The 25461-nt window shown below is 56.0% G+C and overlaps 1 protein-coding gene and 2 long non-coding RNA genes across 35 annotated transcripts in view; 1 reads left to right on the top strand and 2 right to left on the bottom strand.

Moving 5' to 3' along the window:
* Nucleotides 1-25461, bottom strand: part of LRP8 (LDL receptor related protein 8) — a 77515-nt gene that overhangs the window by 40716 nt on the left and 11338 nt on the right. For 31 of the 33 annotated variants that reach the window (XR_014052210.1, XM_081485224.1, XM_081485234.1 and 28 more), the window contains exon 3: nucleotides 1558-1680. Coding sequence is in view for 32 of the 33 variants with exons in the window: in XM_081485224.1 (XP_081341350.1) it covers nucleotides 1558-1680 (123 nt within the window). In the remaining variant the exon portion in view is untranslated. Of the gene's footprint in view, nucleotides 1-1557; nucleotides 1681-2142; nucleotides 2325-3190; nucleotides 3342-3871; nucleotides 4032-4178; nucleotides 5011-25461 lie in introns of those variants that run through there. The other 2 variants (XM_081485238.1, XM_081485243.1) reach the window with 2 other exon arrangements.
* LOC145504453 (uncharacterized) lies at nucleotides 18834-21673 on the bottom strand. Its single transcript, XR_014052212.1, has 3 exons — nucleotides 21178-21673; nucleotides 20421-20635; nucleotides 18834-19097 (listed from the first exon to the last, which is right to left on the bottom strand). It is a non-coding gene; the product is annotated as an uncharacterized LOC145504453 (long non-coding RNA).
* On the top strand, nucleotides 21759-24571 carry LOC145504452 (uncharacterized). The gene is made up of 2 exons (XR_014052211.1): nucleotides 21759-21824; nucleotides 24280-24571. It is a non-coding gene; the product is annotated as an uncharacterized LOC145504452 (long non-coding RNA).

The raw sequence follows: 25461 nt of genomic DNA, 5'->3' as shown, positions 1-25461 counted from the left end.
GGGAGCATGGTTCTTAGGCAGCAGGACAGACCCCAGTAATGACTGTGATGACGCTCCCCTCCGCTCCATCCACAGTGTCCGGGGTAACTGCAGGCATGGGGTCTGGATGGCCGAGCTGGCTGACTGCCAAGGCAGTCACAGCCCCCCTCCCCAAACACACACTCCGGGCGGTACAAGGCTCTGCCCTAGGTCAGCTGGGCCACCTTGGGCAAGCAGCTGAACCTGTCCCAGCCTTAGTTTCTTTCTCCCTAAACAGATCCACCCCTTGCCCAAGCTGGCCCTGAGGAGGAGTCACAAGTGGGCGTGGCTGGGCTTTGTTCCTCGGAAGCTGCCCTCCCCCCGCATCCAGCACCTCCAGGACTGCATGGGGTGCAAGGGCTGCTGGGTGGAGTGAGCGAAGGGTAGGGCCTGCGGTGTGGCTGGGAAGGCGAGGCAGCTGTGCAAGGAAACGAGGGAGTCCCTTGTCTTGGGCGGGGGTGGCTCTTGCTCTCCCTTTCTCTCTCTCCCGATCCCTCTTTCTCATGCGGAGACTGGTAGCTCTGTTGCTAGGAGACAAGGAAACCCAGTTATCACCAGCCACAGCCCTAGATAGGACGCTGCCTTCCATTGTCCCCACCTCTGCCTCTGGGGTGACTGTGACCCCTAAAGAAGATCTGGGGACTGAGACTAGCAGGTCCCCGCCAGCCCTACCGTCCTCCACGTGCTGCCCCCCTCCTGGCCTTTTGTCTCAGGCTCATTCTGCTGAAGCTCTGCCTCTGGGACCACCGGGTCCTTCCCCGCCCCCTTCTCATCTCCTTTTTAATTTAACAAATGTCACGGAATGACCTGCCCGGTGTACGTTTGCTTTGAGGATTAGGGCCTGGAAAAGAAATCACAGAGAGACAAAGGCTGAGTGCGGGAGGCGGGCCTGGGGCTTGGCTTCGGCCTTCATCTTGCCCCTGTTGCCTGTTGCCATCCAGGCCAGGCTCCTAGGCTCAGTCCGCCCAGAGCAGAGGTCAGAGCTAGGGCCTTGAAGACCCCAGCTGGGTGGCCTTGGGCAAGTCACTCAACCTCTCTGAGCCTCAGCTTCCACCTCTGCAAAAGTCGGAACATGACAGTACCTGTCTCATGAGGCCACTATGGGAACAAGATAAATGACAGCACAGACAGTGCTTTGCATATAGTGAATGCTAGATAAGTACTAACCGCCATTAGTATTATTAGAATTATGATTAGAATCCTCAAAAAAAGAAACTAGTGGGGGAGACTGAGGTGAGGCCTGGAGCATGTGTGCTGGCTACTTCTCATCATCAGAGTTCAAAGGGGTTGCTTTTAGCTCCTGGAACTCTAGGAGCAGGGTCCAACCTGCCAGAGGGCTGGGAAGAAAGCCCAGAAACAGGTCACCAGACACCAGTGACTAGAAGCACCGGAGCTCATGAGTGCTCAGCACAAAGTACGTATGGGGCTGTGGGAGACAGATCACCTCACCTGAGCCTCCAGCTTCCCCTCCAGGAAGACCTGACAAGGAAACTGAGGCCCAGAGCCAGCCCCCACCCCCAGCCTAGGGGCAGGACTCACTGCACGTGGCCTCTGACTCGTCGGAGCCGTCTGGACAGTCCTCCTCGCCATCACACTTCCACCGCTCTCGGATGCAGTGGCCGTCATTACAGGTGAAGTCGCTGTCTGCACAGGTCTTCTTGGCTGTGGGGCAAGGAGAAGAGCATGAGGAGCCTGGTGGGCACAGGCAGCTTTTCCAGAACAGTCAGGTGGCTACAGGGCGACCAGAATGTCCTCCGTCTGCAAGCTGGACCCCGTGACCTCCCACGGCTCCAAGAGAGAAAGACTTATTCATTCCACACCAGGAGGAGATAGGCAGTCCCTGGCCCTGCTCTACAGGTTCAACAAGGGTGACAGCATCCAACCACCAAGGGAATGCCTCTTCCCATCACTCCTCTCTCTTTCCCCCAAGTCTGGTTCCACTGTCACAGCCTCTAGGAAGCCTTCCCTGATCACATACAGTAGTTGCCTTAGCCCCTTCAGCCAGTTGTCAGTTCCTTTCCCTGCCTTTCCTCCTCCCCCTGGCCAGACTAAAGTCAAGGCCTCTTCGGCAAGCATCAGGGAGCTTATTATTTATGATAATAAATCACAAAAGTAAATGATCACCTCGTGTGTTTTGTTCAGAGTGAGGGAAAGAGACTCTAGACATCCAAATCAGTCTCTGTCCTGAAGGCCTTTACAGCACGGAGGGGAGGCCTCCAAACTGCGGGCTGGAGTCCCAGCTCTGCCTCTTTCTATCTGTGTGACCTTGGGGATGTTACTGGACCTGTGAGCCTCTGTTTTCTTATCTATGTAATGGGGAGAAAGAAACAAAGGGCTCCAAGGAGAAGTAGCAAGAAGTTATAACGTATGAAGATCAGGCAACAGAGACCCTGGTACACAGCAGATGCTCAGTAAGCAGCAGCTATTGCTGTTTTTATGGTTCAAGTCTTAATTAGAAGCAAAGGAAGTGGGGTGTTCGACACCCTCACGGGGGATATGTGTAACAGGCTGGGCTCTCACAGTGGGAAGCAGAACTGGGACCAACTCAGGGACCAACATGGTTTGCTTTTCTCCCTGTCCCTCCACTGGCCCGATGCTCCTCCAGTGTGGATATTACATTAGATTCGACACAGGACCCAACTCAGGGTAGATTTCAGTGGAGGCCATTGAACCCAAGGGAAACAGAGCCGCTGCCCAGCCTCTGCTCCCACACCTCCAGGCCAGGCTCCAGTTCTTCCCAGGAAACGCCTTCCCAGTGACCAGCTTTGGGTTATGTAAATCCTCCCACAGGCCCTCTGGCCTCCTCTGGAGCCACATGACTGCTCCCTCTCCCTGAGCAGCCCAACAAGGATTTGAGGACAGACACTAGGGCTCCTGAATCCATTCCATTTCTGCCTTTCTTTCCAATGAAATCTTTGCAGTGCATCTGCATTCTAGGCTGAGCTTTCACACTTTCCTTAGAAGAACATCTCTGCCTTTGCAGGGTGGGAAGAAACCAGAGGAAGCAGAGTCTACCTACGGATGGGGGCCTGAGGCCTAGAGACAGAAAAGGGCTGGCCCAGGGAAACACAACACCACAGCGATCAGAACCAGCTCACTTGCCTCCCAGTCCAGGACCCTGAAAAGCCCTCCCTGAGCCCTGCACTGAGGGGCTGACGTGGGTAATAGATACCAATGTTGTTGTTGTTCAGTCGCTAAGTCGTTCCCGGCTCTTTGTGACCCCTGAACTGCAGCACAGCAAGCTTCCCTGTCCTTCCCAATCTCCCAGAATTTGCTCAAACATATCCATTGAGTTTTGGCAAATCCTTTTGGCAAATCACAGCCTATGACACATCAGAGAGTAAGCACAGTTATGAGCCGTGGCACCTGGACATTTCCAGAGTGCTCCCTTCACAGGAAGCTCTGCATCCAAAACAGAGATATCTATTCCCATGCTTTCTTTTTCCTGTTCTAACATTCTCCAAGTTCATCCCTTATGCCAGGCTCTGTGCTTAACACTTTACCAGGAAACCCCACGACAAAAGGCCTGTTGTGGCCCTCACTTGACATGTGGGGAAATTCAGTCCCAGGGTGTTAAGTTACATACCCAAGGTCACAGCTCGGGGGCAGCCGAGGCCACAATTTGACCTCACTGTCAGACAACCTTCTTCCCCACCAGAGCTCTCCAAACAAAATGCCCAGTGGCATCAGATATGGAACAAAAGCCCTGGGGTAGATGGGAAAGTCCATGGAAGCTGCAACTTGGTGCTTGGTGAGTGTGTATCTGTGCCCTGAGCACACAGATTGGGAATCAGCCCGGCCTGTGAGTGCAAGTGCAAACCGGCAAACCCCAGGAGAGAAGGGCAAGGCTGACCAAGAAGGTGATGGAGGGGCTCCATCGCTGGGCCTGGGCCAGCCAGATGCTCACCAAGGTCCCTCTTCTCCCTGGCATTCTGAGAGTGAGCTTGGCCTTCCCCAAGCCCTGGCAGGCCCCAAGCAAGGAGGCCAGAGCAGCCACAGGCACCATCACAGTCCTGAGGGTAGGAAATGGCAGCCTCAGGGTACATGTCCTATGGCGGTGTTTTAGGGAACAGATTCATTCACTGTCATGACCAGTTTGAACATTTTCCACCCTGGCTCTGCCCTGGCACCTTTCACTCAATATCCCAGTGAGGACTTACAGCTTCCTGACAGCTGTTGTTAATTCCATTTTACAGAAGAGGAAATTGAGGCTCAAAGAGGTAAATGCGGCAGGTGGCAGAAGTGGGATTTCAATTCCATGTGGCAGCTGCCAAAGCTTGGGCTCTTTGTGCTAAGTCCCTGAGCTACCACGGTATTATTAGGCTAAGAATGAGGACCCCAGAGAGGCAAATGCAGTGGGACTAGATCCCAGGGGCTGCAGGACAAGGCAATGTGGAAGATCAAACATAGACCAGGGGCACCTACATTGAAGGACTCCCCTGGAACGTGCCCAGAAATGTGCAGTAGAGTAAACCTGGGCCTCGACGACCTGTGCTTGGCTAATGGAGCACCCTGGGGAAACTGAGGCAGCATGGTCAGTTTCATGCTGGAGACTAGACTAAACTACCTGGGCGGGCCCTGTCGGAAGTGTAACCACGTGGAAGGATTTGGAAGCAGAGCTGTCTAAATCCTGGCACGGCCACCTCCTCCCTGGGTGACACTGGGCAAGCTCCTTCCCTCTCTGGGCAGGTGGCGAGGGTGGCTCCCCCAGGAGGTACTGCCACAAGGGCAGAAGGCAAAAAGGGATCTGAGAGCATCCCAGTGTCGGGCGGATCAATGTAGAGAGGCTACATCAGCCCTGCCAAGAGATGAGGGCTCAGCAGTCTTGTGAGGCTGTCAGAGCAAGCCAGGCCAGCCCCCACTCTCCTGGCCTTGGCAGCTTTGGCTCCAACTCCCAGGGTGATTCCCAAGCTGGGCTCAGGGCCGTGGTTCTCTATTTCCAGGGATTTATGTCCCTTCGTGCCAGTCGCCCCTTGGACAATGCCCACCTCTGTGAATCCCTGTACTCCACGGCCCAGGAATGGTACACAGTCATCCAGGGTCTGCGACATCATAATCTGGTGCCATGGCAACAGATGGGCTGCCACAAAGGACTCGGGATTCCAAAGGGCAGTGGGGAGGGGCCAATCCCAGGGCAGAGTGGGAGAGAAAGGAAAATCCAGGACAAAGGAAGTGAGAGCCGCTATTTATAACAAGAAGGCAGACCAAGGAAAGTGTCAGGCTGCTCACAGTTGATGGAACTCTGTTCTGCCACTTGTGGGCTGTGTGACCTTTCGCAAGTTACACAACTTCTCTGAGTCTTACTTTTTTTGTCCACATTCAGGGATCATATATCTACTTTACCACACAGGGCTGCTGTGAGAAGCAATCAGGCTATAGGTGGTGTCTGGACTTCATGAAAAGCAGAAAGGTGCAAGTTTGCGATGTGTGAAGTCAGCAGCCCCAGCTGCTGTGTGTGTGACATGGGCCCATCCACCTCCTCATCTGGTGTGGAGGTGTGGTGCTGACTGCATCTTTAGCCCCTCTCTGTGCCCAGAGCCTATGATCTTGTGAAATTGTTATGATCACTCAGCACCTCCCAGCTCCTCCGCCCCTTCCCCAAGACAATGTGCATCCTTCATGCTGTTATTCCCCACCCACACTCATCCCACAGCCCTAGTGCAGACAGGGGGCTTCAAAACAACGATTAGTCAGGCCTGCCGGGCAGAGCTGCTCGGTGTGGCTTTACCTTGGCAATCACAGTGCTCCCTCCTGTCAGAGCCCAGGGCCTTGAAGTCCGCTCTGCAGCTCTCCCATTCTAGAAGCAAAAGCCAAGCCCAAGGAGAGGCAGCAGATCAAAGGCACAGCACATGTGCACCTGAGCCCAGGTATTCTGTCTCCTGGTAACACTGTGTGGCCAGGAAGTCAGGGGAGGGCTACCCAACCATTCCAGGGGGTCAGGGAAGGCTTCCTGGATGAGGGGACCGTGTTCAAGGAAGAGAGGTCAGCCAAGCTGTGGGAGTAGGGAGAGCGGAGAAGGGCATTCAAGGAGGGGGATAATGGCATGGGGTGTGGAGGAGCCAGTGGAGTGGCCATTCAGGGTTCATTCGACACTTGAGGCAAGTGGCAAGGGACCTGGCAGCTCTACTAGGCCATGGGCCAACTCACCCTGCCTGGCACCAGGCTGCCCCTCAGAGGCCCAGTGCAGGGGCCAGGCTTTCTCTGAGCTTATCCAGGGACTCCCCCCTACCCCTGCTAATCACAGGACAGCCAACAAAACCCACAGCTCCAAGCTACCAGGATCTCCTTCAGGACTTGGGGTGGGGGTGGGTACAAGGACCATCAGGCCCTAGCAGGGGAGGAGAGAGGAGGGACCCCAAGAGACAGCTGGGGGACCATCCGTTCAGATGTTTAGCATAAGCTTTATTCTTTTCCCTTTGGGAGATTCTTGATGCCCATTGGTTCACCAAGGGCCCTGAGAGGCCTATAAGGAAAGATATCAGATTGATTTTGTTTCCTCCAGTACTTTCCAAGTTTGTTTAGCCAAAGACCATCTTTGTTGGATGCCATGTCTACTAATTTCCCAAGAAACAACAGTGCAATGAACCACACTTGATGAAACACTACTGTAGTATGAGCCCTGCATCCTACAGATCAGAAGATGAGGTCCAGAGAGGGGAAGGACTGGCCTATGGTCACACAGCAGAGGCTGGTACCCAATCTTCTGTCTCTGGGCCACCTCCACCAAGCCATGAAAAACACAAAAAGCCATTCCCAGAGCATTTGGCCCTGAGTGAAGCTGAGAGTTTCAGTCCTAAGAGCAGGGACATATCTAGAGGTAAGCCCAGGATGGTAGGGGGGGTGGGGGGCACTGATACCAGGCCACACAGGACAGGGAGATGAGAGAGACGAGGGCTGTGTTAGCCCTCAGGTTTCTGCAGACAGGTCGCGGGCCTCAGGGAACATTTTTTGATGGCAGAGCAGAGACCCACAAATGAGATGATTCCAACTGAGCACTGTTGCTGAGCCACCTGGGGCAGGTCCCTTCCCTCCCAGGGCAGTTGAGAGTCTGGAGGAGCAAAGATATAAACCCCCACCTTGGAGACTTGTGCACAGAGGAGTCTCATCTGCTCCCGTTTCCTCTCCCAGGCCTGGACCAGCCCCGAGTGTCCTGGCTCTGGCCCTGCAGCCCAGCCCGAAGGCAGCTGGGCCGCTGGTACCCAGGTCGGGCAGATGAAAGAGCCGCTCCCCCCACGGTTACCCTTCTGCAGGGCTCGCCAGGCCCCGGCGTTGCCAAGACGACCGCTGCCAGCTGAACGAAGATCTGGGGTGGGGGCAGGGGGCGTGCCAGCCCGCCCCTGGCCTACTAACCTGGCAGGCAAATTTAAATGACAGCCCAGGAAGCTACTATTAAACCGTCACCCCAGTCAACAGGACAACAGACCCGGAGTGTTTCTCTGGCTGCAGCAACAACACAGAGGGAGTGAGAGGGGGAGGAGACGGTGGCCCAGAGCAACCTGCACCCCCTCCCAGGAGGCCCAGTCTGGCTGCCCGCTCACCGCCGGCCGGAGCCACCCTTTAAGGCTGTGGAGGGTTGTGGCATAGAGCTGCTGCACAGCACAGGCCTGGAAAATTTTGTTTTCAAGCAGAGGAATGCTTTGTCTAAGTGAAACCCCAGCGTATAAAATCGAGTAAAATGGAGCTGCGCTAATGAAAGCAGGGAGAGAGGGATCCACATCAGCCTTTGCCCCGTCCCTCCCTTGGCAGCCCTGGTGGAGCCATAACACCCTGGGCTCACAGCACCCCCAGCATTGGGTTCAAACCCAACCCCGATCCCATCCCGGACACAGGACACCAAGGGAACACATGATGTTCCTAAGAACCCTCAGTTTAAAGATCCCGTGAGTCGGGGGTTGGGAGGAGATCCCATGAGTCTAGTATAACATTTAGAACAGCTTCTACGGGTTTAAGGTGCTCACTCTCTAAGAACCCAAGGTTCTAAGACTGTGCCACCCTGATCCACACACCTCAGCCTCATGACGGGACTCCAAGATGGTCCATACACAAATCACATAATGTCGACGACAAGCTGTGAGTGCCCCCCGACCCCATCCTGTCTCAGAGACAGAGGGACTGTCTCTGAGTCCACGCTGACTGTCAGACCCAAGGCTCTGGTGCTGCCAGAGAGGCAGGCCGTTCCCACAGTGTCCTGACACCCACGGAGCGCAGGGGGAGGGGCTCAGCTCGAGGCTTTGTGCTGCCCAGCGGGGTCCGGGGCTCAGGCCACCACCATCCATCAGCAGGTGACATGTGAGTCTGCTTTCTCGTCCACCCTCTCATCCCACCTGGGGAGACAGGAAACACAGTGGCAGATGCTGGGGGGCGGGGGGCAGGGAGGGGTGGGCATGTGAAGGGTCTGAGAGAGAAGATGAAAGAATGAATTGGGGAGGACCACTCTTTGGGGAGGGCTCTTTGTTCCTAAATTGGACAATGTCCTCAGCGGGGTGTCCCCCTGGCCCCACACGCCAGCGCCTGCCAGCACTTCCTTCATCTCAGTGTCCCACTCACACAGGATCTGACGCCAAGCAGGTGCCCAAAGAGTACCCGTGGCCCCACACCCCTGACAGACCGTGTGATCCCTTCCCACTCAGCCTCAGCTTCCTCAGGTGAGCAGATCTGTAAGGACCCCTCCCGCTGACAGGCTGAGTCTGACACAGGTGGGCTGCTCTCCCCAGTGCTGCTCCAGGGGATCACCTGAGGCTTCCGGCAGCCAAGTCCCTCTTCTGGGCCCCCGGCACATCCCAGCTGCTCTCCAACGCTGCCCCACCCCGGCCCCACTGTCACCAAGGGAGGTCCAAGCCATCACTGGGGTATGTGGGACTCCCTGTCGCCACAGGGAAGCTGCGTGTCTCTGAGGGACAGACGACAAAGAGGTCTTCCTGTCACGGTGATTTGTGGACGCAGGGTATTGAGCCGGTGACAGCTGTGAGGGGCCGGGGGGAGTGGGTGTGGGGAGAGTGGATAGGATCAGCAGGGGTCCCTGGCGGGTGTCTGCACAGGACCAAGCACCACGCAAGGGGTGCCCCTCAGAGGAGCTGGTAGCACAGAAGGGACAGCCACTCCCTGCCCAACTTCCAGGCTCAGGACTGCCCACCCCAGGTCTGGGACACCCCCTTGGCACTTGGATTTGAAGTCCCAAGGAAACAGCTAGAGGGAAACTTGCTCTATCCTCAGAGTGGAAGCCATCAGAAAGCAGAAGGCGTGGTCAGGACACCCTCCATGACCTCCAGCCAGGGCCCTGCCTGGTTCCCACCCACACAGTGTCCCTCCACTCAGGTGAGAGCACAAGGCCAGCCCCACTGGGGACTCAGCCTCCTCTGACCTGGGGACCATCCCATCTAACCCCATCAGTCACGGCTCTGCCTTCCACAGCCAGACCTCAGAGCCTGCCAAGCATCCCACCTTCCAGGCCCTGTTCTCCATCACCAGCCCCGACAGGAGAGGGACAGCCCTTCTGCCTCCTCTTTCGCAGCTGAGGGAAAGTCTCCGGGTCTCATTGCAGGGGGCTCTGCCACCAACAGGCTGGGTGACACCAGTGGGCCTCTCTGGGCTCTGTGGCTTCCACCCCACTGACTTGGACCGGGAAGCCCAGGGCTCCATGGACAGAGCTCTGCAGCGGAGGGCGAGGAGGCCAGGCCAGAGAGGCCTGAGAAGTCACCAGGGGCAGATGCCACCTCAGTCAGCAGCCTGCATTGGGTTTGCTAAGGGAGTGGGAACCAGGTGGGACTTCCCAGGTGATGCCAGTGGTAAAGAACCCCCCTGCTAGTGCAGGAGATGTAAGAAACACGGGTTCAATCCATGGGTCAGGAAGATCCCCTGGAGGAGGGCATGGCAATCCACTCCAGTATTCTTGCCGGGAGAATCCCATGGACAGAGGAGCCTGGCGGGCCCTAGTCTGTAAGGTCGCAAAGAGTTAGACATGACCGAAGCGATTTAGCATGCACGCAGGAACCAGGTGGCCAGTCGTTCCTACCCAGGAGCCACCAGGTGGCACAAGGAAGTGAATGATGGAGTGACGACCACCACCTGCCTCCTCAATGCCCCGCCCCCACCCCCGCCCCATACCCACAGGCACCCTCTGCCCACGAGGCAGCCGCTGGGAAACAGCCCCACCTGAGTGGAAAATGAAATGCTTTCATCAATCAGGCCGGTAGGAGAAGCATTTTGAGAGGAGCCTCACTGGGTTGTGGGCTTCCCAGATGGCTCAGCGGTAAAGAATCTGCCTGTAGTGCAGGAGATGCGGGTTCAATCCCTGGGTCCAGAAGATCCCCTGGAGGAGGGCACGGCAACACACGCCAGTATTCTTGCCTGGAAAATCTCATGGACAGGAGCCAAACGGGCTATGGTCCATAGGGTTGCCAAGAGTCAGACGAGACTGAGCACACACGCCCCACTGGGCTATCCTGGTGATAAATGGGTAAGAACGCCCTGTTACTGGGAAATCCATCCCCTGGGATTCGGTGGGCTGCAGCCTCTCTGGGGCGCCCCTTCTGTGTCGGTCCTGAGTTTCTCACCCAGGAGGCTGGTACAAGCTCTCTGTCACCCTCAGCCCCTTGCTGGCAATCCAGGAAGCCTCTGCCCACTGGGTGTCCAGTAAGAGGCCTGAGGGTTAGGACACTGCTCTGTAAAGTAGCTGAGGCCTGTGCCTGGATGGCTGCTGGCTTTTATCTAGAAAGAAGTTAAGACCATTATACTGTGCATGGTGTTAGCACTAGGCTCTCTCCAACCCCTGGCCTGGGGGCCTGGCTCCACTGTGTGACCTTGTATAAGTTCTCTGCCTTCTCTGTGCCTGGCTTTCTTCCTCCATGACAGGACTGGATTAGATGAGATGATCTCTAACTTCCGTCTTTATTACTTTTTTTTTTTAGGTATGGTACCACTATCACCAGGTCCAGAGTGAGGCTGGCAAAGGAGGGGATCTGTGGCTCGGTCCCCAGGACCTCCCAATCTGCCTCCATGGCTCCAGGTGGGGGCTGGAGATCCACAGCCAGTAGTCACTGACCTGTTTTGAAGGCCACTCCATCATCAGAAAGCCACCTTTCCTGGTCCTTTTGGGTTCCCATCTCCCCTAGAACCTGACCAAGGGTCTTAGCAGGTGACACTTCAAGCTGCTCTGCCAACTGCTCTCCCCACCCCTGGCTGCCACTGCCCCACACCCACCCAACGGTCACGGACGAACCGTGGGCTTGCCTATCTGGTGTCTATACTTGTGTAGCACCACCTACAGGAGGCACTTCCTCATCTCCACCTGGCAATACCCCCCACTCCTCAAGGCCATGTCAAGCATCAGCTCTTGACAGTGTCTGATGATGCCCTCTACCTCCAACAAGGCCCAAAGGAGTGGAACTCCAGCCTGGGGCACAGTGCACTGCGGGTAGAACATTAGCCAGCTCAAGTCTCCACAGGCTGCTTACTTTGCTGCCATATTTTTGGCCGGCCAGACCTACCGGGACAGTGCTCTCAGCCAACATTCCAGGCTGTGCCCATCCTGGCCGTCAGTGCCAAGGTGAAGCTCTGTAGCCCAGCCAGACAGCACTCATCCTGTTGACAGCCTGGAGGCCCCGAGAGGCTCCACCGGACCAGAGCGGGCTCAGTGAGTCATCCCAAGGTCCAGCCAGACTGTGGAGCCGGCCTCAGGGAGCGACAAGCTTCCTCTCCCATTGTAGCTGGGCCCTTGGGCCCTTGGCTGCAGGAAAGCCCTTCACAATTATTATGAGGGAGTTCTGCAAACCCAGGCCCTGGTTGGGAGGGATGGCGGGGGGAGCCTCTGAGTGGTCTGGGCCTTAGAGCCTGAGCACTACTCTAGGTTGCCCCCAAGCCCCTTGCCTTCCCCATGCCTCAATCTCATCAGAGGAAAAAAGAGTCAGGTTTTCCATGTGCACGATTCATGGACCTCCACCCTCCAGATGGAGAGTGGAAGGGACAGGAGGAGGGCACTCCAGGCATGCAGACAGGGCTGCATGCTGCCTGCCTGCACAGTCAGTACCCGCATCTAGAGGGGAGGCAGGTGTGAAGCTGCGTGGTGAGGATGGGAGAGCACTTGTGTGGCTCAGGGTAGATGCTCCATGAAGAGAGGGCAAGGGCCCTACAGCAGGGGCCACCGAGGAGCAGCAGCTCAGCCGTGGGGAACTGTGGGGCTGTTCTGGGGACAAGGAGCGTCTCTGGCTGGAAACTCAGCAAAGGCTGAAGGAAATCTGGCAGAAATGGGATCCTGAATGAATATGGTGCCGAGTGATAGATTCATTATCTGAGCCCCCGCCCCGCCCTCCCCCTCCCCTGCCCTTCAGCAGGGGTCTTCAGAGCAGCTCTGTGAGGCGGGGGAGGGAGGCATCACTTCCTTTGAGAGACAAAAAGCCCTTGAAAGGCAACAGACTGTCCTAAGGTCACAGAGCTCAAGGCAGGATCAGAATCCAGGTCCTTTTATCCCTAATGCTCAACAGGAAAGAAAAAGGTGAGAGGTGGACCTTCCCTCACAGAAATTACAGCCAGGGTGAGGAGACAAGAATTCAGATATAACCGACCCAACCCAGAACAAGATTAGATGGTCCTGTTCAGAAGCAAGGGTGCTGACTGATGCTGTGTGGCCTCAGGCAGTCATCTCCCTTTCTGGGCCTCAGAGGCCCCAGCTGAAAACAAGGATGCTGAACTCAGCCCTGGGGAAGCTCTCACCAGCACCTCTCCTCTCTGTGGGTGAGGCACGGTTGGGGGGCAAGGGCGATGAGATAGGAGCCTTTTGAGTTGGACCTCAAAGAAGGGCTGATTTTACACCAATGGGGAAGCAGTAGGGGCTGAGGGAACCCGCCCTGAGAAATCTTGTTTGATCCAGAAGGAAAAGGTAGATTCTAAAAGCAGATGAAGGAGGCGGTTTCTTTTCTGGCTTCTTGGTACACTGGGAAGGAAACGAGGTCCATTCTCTGAAGCCTTTCAACATCTCACTGGGGACGTGTGAGCGCATGGGTGGCAACCCCACCCAGCAGCAGATTCCAGGGAGAGATGTCCCAGGCTCCCTCATCACACTGACCACCTGGGGCTGCTCATGACTTGTTCAATCCAGCCTGCATGTGGCTGGCAGCTGTGCAGGCAGCAAGCGACTCAGGGTCCTGGACTACAGGTGAGTTAACTTTTCAGGGCCTCAGTTTGCTCACCTTCAAAATGGGTCTAACAATCAATAGTTACACCCTTCAGGGGCAAGAGGTACAGGAGATGATAGATGTTGAAATTATATAGTGAATTGTATATACTGTGGCCACCTGATGTGAAGAGCCAACTCATTGGAAAAGACGGGAAGAGAAGGGGATGACAGAGGATGAGATGGTTGGATGGTATCACTGACACAATGGACATGAGTTTGAGCAGGCTCTGGGAGATGGTGAAGGACAGGGAAGACTGGCATGCTGCAGTCCATGGGGTCACAAGGAGTCAGACAAGGCTTAGTGACTGAACAACAATATCAACAATAGCCCACAAGGGCGATGGAGCTCTTGTCAACGATCTGGTTTATTTCTTATTATTACTCCTAGCAGCTTTCCTGCTGGGACTTTGGAGGAGAGCTGAGGTGCCTTCCTGCTGAAATGGGACAAGGCTACAGGCAAGTGGACAAAGGATGTGGCTCAGATGGAAAGGCTCCTGGGTCCCCCAAGGTGCTGTGGGGTGGCCAGTGCTGATGGCCTATGTGGAGAAGGCACAGAAGGAGGCAAGAGGCTGCAGGCAGAACACACCTGCAGGGCAGGACCTGGAAGCCATCTGATCCAACCCTTGCATTTCATAAATGTGGAAACTCAGGCCAGAGAAGGCCTGGGCCTTTCACACTTCCAAAGCAGCCTCAGCAAAGCTTACACTTCCTCCTGAGACCCAGTCACAGAGCAGAATTGTAGCTTAAGAGGCTCATGGAATCGTAAAATAGCCTTAGAATCACAGAACAGAATCTCCAGTTCCAGGAGAGTATCTTATTAGAATCTTAAAACACACAATTTAAAAGTACTTAGGCCCAGGCGGCTCAGTCAGGACCACAGATTAACAGATTCTTTCCAACCTTGAAATCAGAGAAAATCTTAAACTTACAAACAACAGAACCCTAGAAGCTTCCAACCACAACATCTAATTTAGGCACCAGGAGTGGCAAAGGCCTGTCCCTTCCCCCAACCCCTCCCCTGAGCAGTGCAGGAATCCTCTGTTCCCACCACTGACATATGGCCATTCCACCCTCTTGAATGCTCTCGGCGACAGGGGACTCAGTCAGCTGTGCCGGCTGGAGGCTGGACACGTTCCTTCCTCTTGAACAGGGAGGGAAATAAGTTCTCAACAGGAGATCTCCACTTTGTACAAATGGATTTTTCACCCCTCCTTGTTCTTTGGCTCTGGTCGGAAAGATTCCCAGGGAAGTGGCAAGGAGCCAAGAGCTGCCACAAAATGACTTTAACCAGCAGACAGGCTGGTAATGGGTTTCGGTGGGAAAAAGGAAGGAGAGGGGCGATTAATTCCAACTTGCTATGCGATAAAGGAAATTAAGGGCATAATACGGAAAGGCAGCAGTTCTATTAACCTGTGTGGAATACCAATTACTCAGCCTCCTCAAAATTGCTGGAAATAAGAGAGAAAGCCCCCAAAGAGAATGTGATTGTGGCCCAGGGCTCATCTGGATTAGGCTGTTTGTTTGCCCTGGCACCCTAATGATGGGAATGAGGGAAAATTCCCTGTTTCCTGGGAGATGGCTATACCAGAGTCAGGGAGAAAAGGCAGGCCCACATGTTGCCACGGGACCACTTGGCAAGTTTTCTGGGCAGAGGGAGAGTTGGGTACAGTCAGGGCCCAGCGTACACCCTTAGTCCTGTGTTCTGGGAGGGACCCTGGGAGAAGCAAGCTTCTGATGACCCCTGTTCCAACTGGAAAATCTCAAGTCTCTGCTGCGGAAAGCTGAAAGAATAAAGCAGGGTCCCTCGCGTGCTGAGTACCCAGCTAGATGCTGGCAAGCCCTGCTGTGAGGCCAGACCTTCAAAGGTGCCACATCTCAGGTACCGGTCCTGCTGGGCTCGGACCCCGGGCTCTGGCCAAGGCCACTCACCTCTCTGCAGCTGGCCAGGGGGCAGACAGCATGGGCAGAGTTAACAGCCACAGGCCACAGTTCAGTGCCTCCAGCGAGGGGCCCAGCAGGACTTCTGTGATGGCCCCTGACCAGACCTGGGCAGAAGGAGACAGTCGTGGCTGTGGGAGGTGAGCTGAGGGTGGGGGTGGGGCAGGTGCCCAGCAGAACCTCGGTTCAGCTGCCATCCTGGCTGAGACCCCTGCCACTGCACAGAGCCCTCAGACACGGGGCCGTGACTCAGGGGTTCTGAGCCAGCGTGGTCCCCCCACCAGATAGGTCCCATCACAGCTTGGATGAAAGGGAAGCTGCCTCTTAAAGAGCCTTCTCTGTGGGCACGCCCACCACCCATGACAATTCCACCCTCCTCGGCCTTTTCTTCATGTGGACGTTGTCTCCCAGTACAGGGATTTGGAAGATGCTAGTCTGCAGCCCTCTGTGGCCCTCCTCCCACAAGGAGCAAGTTAAGGAACCAGGGCTCACATCCCGGTGTGGCCCCTTACTGGCTGTGTGACCTCAGGCAGGTTACTTGACCTCTCAGAGCTTCGGTTTTCCTCATCTAAAACTGTGAGGCTGAATCCTGACTTGCAGGGTGGTTGGTTGTAAGATAACGTATCAGTGCCTGACATAGTGATGCAAGGTCCTCTCAATTTTTTTTTTCACACTCCCACCCCCAGGTTCTGTACCTAGTAGGCCCTCAGGAAGTTTTTGTTAGAATTGTTGAAGAGTTGGGTCAGTCCAGCCACCAGCACACCCTACCATTCTCCACCCATGGCCCCACATTGGTCTCTCCTGAGCCCCAGAGAGCCAGAGTCCTGCAGGCCAGCTGTGCACTTGCCAAACCCACCACTGTCCCATCTGGGCACGGCCCCCCACCCCCACCCTTCTGTGAGCATCACTCTGTCAAGAGGGGTGGAGAGGCTGAACCGTCTCTGCACACAGCCCAGCTTGACTCACTGCCCCCAAAGCCAGGCCTGGTCACAGGCGCATGCTCAGGCAGACATGCAGACCCATGGGTGCAGGCACACAACACATGCACATGCAAGTAGGCACATATGCACACAAACGCACACTGCCCGCTTGCACACTCGGATGTGCACCACACACTGAATACAGACACACATGCCTCCCTGTGCACACACCGCAGCACATGGGCCACACACTCACACATGCACAGGTGGCTTCATATGACTCTCACACACTCCAGACAAATATGCACAGATTTTCCTGCCTCTCCTGTGACAGCCAGATGGTGGGATTCTCCCAGAGGGCTACCATTTAATGCTCTAATTAATTTTTTAAAATTCTATGTACCCAGAGCCTGGGTTTGTTCCAAATGTCCCAGGCATGGTCCCAGTCTGAAGCCAAGGAAGGAAGGAGATCTTAGGAAGAAGGATTGTGGGGCTTCCACTGCCCCCAGGAGAGCCTGCATCCTCATTGGAGGGCTATGATACCTAGCCTAGTATGGGGGTCTGGGCTCAAAGTTATCTTCCCTGGTTCCAAGAGCACCCTATAAACCCAGGACCAGGAGAGAGCCCTCGCAGCATCCCTGGCAGGTTGTCTGGCCCTACCTGTACTTTGATCCCTGCAGAGGCCACTGGGCTCCTGTTCAGACTGCACTGCAGGGGAAGGTGTTTACAGACACCAGGGTGGGCTCTGGGGCTCGCGTCCAGATCCAAACTCGCCCTTTACAAGCCCTACTGTGTGACTCTGGGGCACCATCAGTGGAAATAAGGCACAGAGCCAGTGAAGTCTGCCAGGCAAGAGGGATGAGGCGGGAAGATGATGGGCCAGCCCAGAAGGACTTGCGATGCTCTCTACCTTCCCGCTTGCATGCCCCCAGTGAGGGGGAGCTCACTCCATCTCCAGGCAGCTCTGACTGGACCAGAGTGCATCCTCACCAGGTTCCCTGGTGAACCCTGGCTGTTCTCTGGGCCACAGTCCCCGGTGGTTCAGGCTGGCAGGAACCACACAGCACTCGCCCTCAAGGCCTTTCCTCCGCCTTTCCCGGGGACACGTTCTTTGCTGCTGAGTGTTTGGGAAAACGCAGCAATAAATTTACCGCCTCACTTATGAGTAATTTGCTGTCAGGAGCTCTGTGTAAGCAGAGGGCTGAATTAACGAGGCTTAATTAACATTAATGTTGTGACAGATTTCAACCGAGTCGGGAAATCCCCCATCCTTGCAGCCCAGGCCCTCGCCTGCCGCTTCTGGGCCCATGTGGGAGGTGAGAGGCCCGGGGAGGGTGCTTAAAGCTGCTAACGGACGTGACCGGGGGCTGCCTCTTCCCCAGGATTAGGAGGGATTTGGGATCTGGGGGCTGGAGGTTTGCAGATCAGCACAGGAAGCCAGGAGCTTCTGGATCACCAGTTCCAAAAGAGCTTTCAGGCTAAGCCCTTCGTCCCCTTCACCTGGCTCAGTGATACCTGCATGGGCCTCCGAGCCTGAGAGCCCAGGGTTTGGATCTGCTACTCCTAAACTGAGGGGCCTTGGGTGAGTCACCCCACCTCTCTGTGCCTCACCATCCCCGTCAGCAAAGCAACAGACAAATCCCCGCTCTCAGGGCTGTCAGAGGATTCCTGAGGTCATGGGTGGAGAGCAGAGGGACTCTGACATCTGCATCTCCTCCCACATCATGAACAGAAAAGGAAACACTATTGAGTGATTACCATGCACTAGGCTCATCATCTCAATTAATTTTCCTAATAGTTCTTTGAGGAAGAAAACTACTATAATCCCATTGTACGGATGAGGAAACCAAGGCACTGAGGGGAGCTGATTTGCCCAAGGTCACATGACTAGTCATGGGGGGGTGGTCAGTGAGGGGACCACAGTCACCCACTACGCTCACTGAGCACCTCTGGAAGGATCTAAAGAGCCAAGGCAAGGGGTGAAGTCAGGCAGCGGGGGCATGAAGGGTGGGCACAGGGCCTGGGCCAGTGGTGGAATCACTCTGTGGATGACAGAAGAAGGGGAGAAGCGTGCCACCCTCTGCCAGTAGGTGTCCCACCACATGGGTACCTGGTTTTCAACCACTAGGACTTTATTAAACTGCCTCCCGAGGGCCCAGTTGTGACAGGCTATGGGAAGGAGACAAATGCAATAGAAGGTGGACACCCTGCTCTCGGGATTGGTCCCCTCTTCTACTTCTCTCGGTTTCCCCCCAGGGTACCCACCAGCTCTGGTACGGGGCAGGCACACCATCATTTATCATTAATGATTGCCATTACTAATATTAATGTGGAGGACAGCTCCAACCAGGATCAACTCTAAGGAGCAGCTGGAAGGAGGCCCAGCGCCCACCTACCCATCTGGACTCCTCAGGCTCTCAGCCATCACCCTGCACACTTCTTAGATCACCAAACAGGGCAGGCCATGTCGAGGTCCTGGGGCTCCTCCCTGGGGCACCCCCAAGGGGGACAGGAGGGACTCGGCCCCAGGTCCCTAGGGCTCACCTGAGAGACAACCAAGTTGGGGTCTTAGTGTCATGGATGTGTCTGGGATCCATGTAGGAAGGAGGGAAGGGACAGCGTGTGGTGCGGGGTCAGATCTACCTCCAGGGAGTAGCGCTCCTCAGCCCTGCCAAGCCCCATACACCCCCAAGTCCTGCCCCAGGAAGCCTTCCCCTCCGCCCCAGCCTTCTCCCACTTCCTGACTCAGACACTAGCCACATGACCTTGGGGAAGCCTCTCCTTACCTCTGCCTCATCTCTCTCCTCTGCACGATGAGGGACAAAAACAGTGCCATCTTATGGGGCTGATGGAAGGGTCAAGTGACAGCGGCTCAGTAAACGATGGCTATGATTACTGACCCTCGGAGGTTAGTAGATGCCAGTCCAGTCAGGTATCACCAAGGAGGGGGGTGGGCTCCGGGGTTTTCCAGTCTCTGCAGGGCTCTCAGGCAGCAGGATCAGCTGGGGGGCTCTGCACAGCTCCTGTGACAGGCCAGGGACCCAGAGTGCCTTTCAGGACAGAATCAGAAAAAGCTCTGCTTTTGGAAATAGAAAGAGTTGCCTTATAAGGAAGTGAGACCTCCATCTCAGCAGGTTTGTGCAAGCAAGAGATCCATTCATTTATTTGACTAGCATTCACTGGGCCCTTCCTTTTCGGTGCTGGGCCCTGTGTTGGGCACCAGGAGTTGGGAGAGACAGAAAGAGACCCAACCCCGCTGGGGAAATCCACCATCTAAGAAAGCAAGAGATACTGAAGGTGCCAAACCGATCCCAGGCCAGGTCTGCCCAGTCCTGTAGATGTGTCAGAGGCTAGAGAAAAAGCAAGAGGCCCTTTGGCATGAAGGGGGCTTGGGGGCCACTTGGGGTGGCTCAGTGAATGTGCTCTGGCCCTGCAGATGTAAGGCCAGGCCCCACCTGCTCTGAGCTCCTCAAGGCCCCCATCATCACGAGGGCCTCCTGGTGCCCACACTCTCCCTGCCATTGTCCACCTTGACCACAGCTCAGTGCTGGTCCCCAGAGCCCCCACCCAGCCCGACGCCCAGTGAGAGGTGGACAGGAGGTATCCTTGGAGGGAAGGTCCTGCTGGCAGCAGGGAATGGAGGAAAGACGGGTGGCTGTCTCTGCTGGGACAGGGACAAGGGCATGGCTGGCCCCAGGCAGGGGGGTGGGCTCACCCCTCGCCCACTTTCCCGCCCCACAGCATCCATGACTCCCCGCCGGCCCCAGCCATGGTTCCCTGGGGAGCAGGCTCCAAGGAGACCCAGCAGCCAGACCACCAGCTGCTGCCCCCTCCCCATACAAACCCTGGCCACAAAGCACCCTCCCCCAGCTCTGCCCGCCCGCGGTGACAGCCTCTTGGCACCAGCTTCCCCTTCCCTCCATCTGTCAGGAGTCGGTGCAGACAGACTGTGAGAACCATAAGAGGAAGTAGGAGCACTGCTTGGACCCCTCCCCTCCCCCTGCCACCCCAGCACTACCCCCCATCCCACGTCCTTTCTCTCCCCACGCCTGTGTCTACCTTTCCCTTGCATCTGTCTCCATCTTTTCTGACTGACAAAGACACTGACAAAGTGGGAGTGGGGAGAAGAACAGCCAGCCAGGGACCCCCACTCACTGGTAACCACCACACATCACGGCCACCATCCTTGACCTTCTCCTCAGTCGTTAAGGAGTTGAAATCCTGTGTGCTTGTGGGCTCAGTGTCCCCATCTGAACAACTAACATAGCAAATCCTGCTGAGCCCACCTCGCAAGGGATAGAAGGAAAATGCCATGAAGAACATAAAGGGTAGCAGGAACGCAAAGGCAGGGCCATTGAGGTAACGATCCTCACCTTACTGATGTGATGTTATTGATGTTATTGACGTGAGGTGAGCAGGGCAGGGCTGGGGGAAACCAAGTCTCAGAGAGAGCTGTCACTCAGCTGCATCAGAGGCAGGGTCAGATCAAAGGCCAGGTGTCCTGGCTGTGTCCACACCAGCATCCCAACCAGGATGCTCAGCCCTGGCTCCTTTAGACCTTCCAAGGCGCTCTATGTCTCCTTGAATTCTGCCAAAAGGTAGGGAAGAAATCAGCTTTTTTTCTTTATTTAGAGTGAGCCCTGCCCAACTAGCAGCCGAATCCACAGGTAACGGGGAAGCCCTGTTGCAGAGCTAGGGGGAGTGGTTGCGGGGGTTGACAGAGTGCAGGCTGGCGGGCCAAGTGTCCCATCGGACATGAGCTTTTGTTTTAAAACTGGGGCAGTTCCAAGCAAACGAGGACAAGCTGGTCACCCTGCGTGGGAGCAGGCTCTTGGTAATGCCAAAGCGCTGGCCAACGCGGAGGCGAGCCTTTTCAGCCAACAGAGAGCAAAACCCCTGTCCCCCTTGATCCCAGCAAAGCTTGGCCTGAGGCCCCAGAGGCCCCAGGATGGGGGGTGGGGAAGGAAGTTCTGGTCTAGCTGCCATCTTGGGACCCTGTGGGGCCACATGTGACCCCGACCGCGTCTAGCTGCCATCTTGGGACCCTGTGGGGCCACATGTGACCCCGACCGCAGTTCAGATGTGCCCAGGGAACATGGGAAGGACACTTGGGTCCTCTACCCCTTTCACCTCCAAGGAAGCTTGAGGTTCAGAGAAGCCAAGTGCCTAAGGTCACATACTGAGTTAGGCGGCCAAGGTCTGCTTTTCTATCTGCAGATCCTCCCTAGGTCCTGGCACAGAGCAGGCCTGCAGTGAATGTTGGAGCTCAGACTTGAAGACTCCAGTCCGTGCCAGGTGCTTCTCCGGGGCACACACGTGGCTCAGGAGGATGCAGCACAAAGAGCAGGTCCCCTGGGAAGAGGGGACCTGGGCCTATGCCAGAGATCCCCCCCCACTCTCCTCCCCTCCCCTTCCTTGGCAGGTCCTGGCCAGGTCCCCTGCCCCATTCTCCTGAAGCCTGAGTCTGTGAACCACAGACTCTTAATCGGACCATCTCGGTACAACGTGGCAAAGAAGGAGATGGAGGGAAACACAGGGACAGGGGAGCCCAGAGCAGGCCCTGAACCCAGCCAGGTTGGGAAGGCTCCCTGGAAGTGGAGACTATTGAGGCAAAGTGGGACTGGACAAGCAGAGGAAGGGTCTTCCAGGCACGTGAGAGTGACATCAGACACCTCTGTGACATCACTCACATCGGGGGTGGGGGTAGGGCTGAAGCACAGAGCCGAGGGTTTTGGGGGGCAAGAAGATGGTGAGGCCCGGGGCTGGAGAGATGCCAGGTATGTGCTGGGTCTTGAAGGGCCCTGAAAGCCAGCCAGCGGATGGTCCTGTGAGTGGTGGACCTCCCTGTAGGGCGCTGAGTGAGGACAGGATGGTGCTCTGAGTGTTTGAGAGCCCTCAGCTGCAGAGCAGAGAACAGACAGGAGGGAGAGAACAGAGACAAGGCTGGTGCTGCTGCCCTGGTCCAGGGAGGCCACAGCAGGATGGAATAAGGGCCTGGGCCCGTGAGCGGGGGAAGGAAGGATCAGGCCATGGAGGCTATTAGTGGTAAGAGAGAAAGGGGCTACAACGACTCCCAGATTCCTAACCAAGACACAGCGGTGTCTGCACTGTGGACTGGTCTCAGGGGCAGAAGAGGTCCAAGCACCACCCTCCAGCGCCCCGCCGCAGGTTCTTGCAGGATCTGGGTGCTGTGGCCTTGCTGACCAGGAGACGAGCTGTCTGTAGAGGTGTCACTGTTACCTCTGGACACAGCACATCTGTCTTCGGCCCCCACTTCATAGGGAGGTAGGTCACAGTTATAGAAGGCAGCCAGTGTTTATAGAACCTGAGAGTGTGCAGCCCACCAGGCCCCAAGAAATAGTGACCTGAGAGGGAATAGGCCTTACTCGAGGTTACATAGCATGTCAGATGTCACAGGCCAAGAAGGGATACTAAGCAGGCTTGAGGTGAAGGTAAGGAGCAGAGTCTGTGAGCAGAGACCCCAGAAACAGAGGCGAGACCAGGACAGGGCAGGAGAGTCATAGGAGGCAGATTTGAGGTTGAAAGGAAGACAGATTCTCTAACAGGAAGAACTGTCCAGGGACAGAAAAAGCTATCAGTTGCTGAGTTAGCTCCCTGTCCCTGAAGGTATTCAAGCAGACACCTCCCCCAGCCCCATATCCAGCCCCTGGAGTTGCTGGAGGGAATTCCCACACTGGGATGAGTGTGGAAGCCTGCTTTGGCCAAATGAAGATGCTTCTCCCAAGAGCCACAGCTCACTCAACTCATTCACTCAACACAGAGTCACCAAGGCTTGCTCTGTGCCAGGCCAGCGACGTCAGGGGCAGGTGGAACAGAACAAGAGAAACCTTCTCTGTCAGTTTTCCTCATCCTCATCCAGGGAGATGAGGCCAAAGCTGGGCAGGGGGCACAGGGTAGAGGACCTGGCTGCCCAGGCTCCATGTCACGGGTCTAAGGGACTGGGCTCCCCTATCTTCCTGGACACATGTGGACAAGGTCAAGGGCTGGACAGGGTCAGACACAATACAGACTCCTCCTACACCCCACCCCTCCTGGAGGTCCCCAAGGCTCTGGGCTCATTTCCTAATGAGGTCCCTGGAAGGACTCTTCCTAATTAAATTAGGACAGTAAGTTATGGCCTGGGGCCACCAGGAAGAAGCAGGGACAAAGGAGACTTCTAGCAGGGGCTCCCCAGCCCTTCCTATTCCACCCAGCAGTGAGCATCCCTGTGTGGGAGGGGACACCTAAGGGACAGATGGGAGACAGAGGTTCAGAGGAAGAGGTCAAAAGAAGCCGAGCAAATCACATGCAGGCACTGCTCTCAGGGCTTTTCTTAAATAAACTCATGTAATCATCCAGCCACTTAGAGGCTTAGGTGTTGGCTCCATTTTAGAGACAAGTGAAGTAACTTGCCTAGGGCCCCACAGCTAGGAAGTGGGGAAGTACAGACTTGCCCCCAGGCAGCTTGGTTAGAGGCCCTGCTATTCTCTGTGTCACAATGGGGTTACTCAAGGATGAGGTGATGCAGGAGCAGTCAAGAGGAAGGGGACCTGGGGGGTCTTTATGTCTATGGCTCCCACCTGGCCACAGAGCAAGCAAAGGTTTGGAGTCAGACCCAGAGGAGGGTCAAGGAATCCGAATTTCAAAAGCTGTCTAAAGTGACTCAAGCTCCTGATGCAATCCTCACAGGTGGGAAAACTGAGGCTCAGGACCGGTCAGAGACTCACTCAGGTCCCTCAATAAGTTGGTGACAAGGGGAGGCTCCCTGGCTCCCGGTGTGGTGGCACTGAGAGCCTTGGGGGGACTGGCTCTCAGCAGGACAACACTGACAAGGGTTCAGGCCTCTGTTCCCAGGGGGAGAACTCAGTGCAGATCCATATAGCCATCAGACCTCTGGGCCCTGGTGTGGCCCTGTGCTCAGGACAGGAAGAACTGACTGGTTCTGCAGAACCCAGTGAGGCTTCAGCTACTATACCAAAACCAGGAATTGCTCATTATCCACGTGCAAGGGCCTCCCCGGTGGCTTACATGGTAAAGAACCTGCCTTCAATGCAGGAGACCTGGGTTCGATCCCTGGGTCGGGAAGATCCCCTGAGAAGAGAATGTCCACCTTTTCCAGTATGCTTGCCTGGAGAATTCCATGGACAGGGGAGCCTGGTGGGCTATATAGTCCACGGGGTTGCAAAGAGTCGGACATGACTGAGCGACTAACACTTGCACTTTTTCACACAGTGCAGGAGTCTGAGGTTCAGGTTTAAGGGACTTGTCCCAGGCCTGCAGCTAGAACATGGAAGGACTGCAGTGGAAACCAAAGTCCAGCTGACACTGGGAGGCCATACGAGTCCCTGTCACTCATGTCTGAGAAGCAGGCAGTTGTTCAGGTGGGGGAAGGAGAGCGTGGAGACATGAGAGCATCATGCATGCAGCAGATATAAAGCCTGGGGCTGCAGGTATTAAAGAATCGGCCTGGTCAGACTCAGCAAAAAAATAAACAGGCAGAAACTCCCTGTTCTGCTAATAAACAGTTGGTTCCAGCTTTGCATCTTTGGTTTAGGCCACATCCCCTGGGTTGGAGATGTGAAGGGTTGGATTTCACACCCTCTGCTCTGGGCCTCCTGGGCCTCAGAGAACAGGGGCAGCTCCTTGGACCCCCACACCTGAAGCCTAGCCATAGCAGAGCTCCTGTGAACTCCCTGGTTCTGAGGGGAAAAAGAGAATCCCAGAGAATTAGAGCTGAGAGTGGGCGGGAGATGCCCCACTCCTAACAAGCAGAGACCCAAGAGGGTCAGGAACCTGCCGATGGCCAATTGGTGAGGTAGGAGCTGGGGTGGAGCTGGGGTGGGTCTGGACTCCGGGCCATGACCTTTCTATCAAGCTCAGCCCTCTGGGTGGGGGGTGGGTGGGTGCCGACAGTGGGCTGCAGGCTGAGACTTGGAGGTGGAGAGAGGCTGCCATGGCAGGGGGCAGGCTGGGAACAGAGACTGCTGGCACCTTGCCAGCTTCAAATAATTCCCCGCCACAAACAGCCCAGTGGGGGGCTTTGGCTTCGGCTTGGCTGGGCGGCCTTGGCCAGCGTGGGAGGAAGAGCATCACCTTGTCCCTGCCGCCTCCACGTGTCCGGAACAGTCACCTCCCTCCTGGCGCACACCCCCTCTCTGAGATGCACACTCTATATGCACATGCACATGTACTGGGACACATGGCTGAGAGGCGGCTGAGGGTGATGGGGGCAGCAGATGGCAGCTCGGAGCCTAGGAAGCAGAGAGGGCAGGGGGGCGGGAGGAGCGCTGGCCTGAATATCCCTGGATTTGTGCCACCAGGAAAGCCCACCCTGGGCCTCCAGCTATTCAGTTCTGCAGCTTAACCTGGGCCGATGGGCCCTTCTTGCCTCTCATCAGCTTCCAACTCTCTGAT

This window comes from Giraffa tippelskirchi, chromosome 5, assembly GCF_054371585.1.
Source record: "Giraffa tippelskirchi isolate mGirTip1 chromosome 5, T2T-mGirTip1v1.2.pri, whole genome shotgun sequence".
Lineage (NCBI taxonomy): Eukaryota > Metazoa > Chordata > Mammalia > Artiodactyla > Giraffidae > Giraffa > Giraffa tippelskirchi.
Note: the sequence above shows the minus strand (reverse complement) of the source record. Positions and strands in the feature narration are given on the sequence as shown.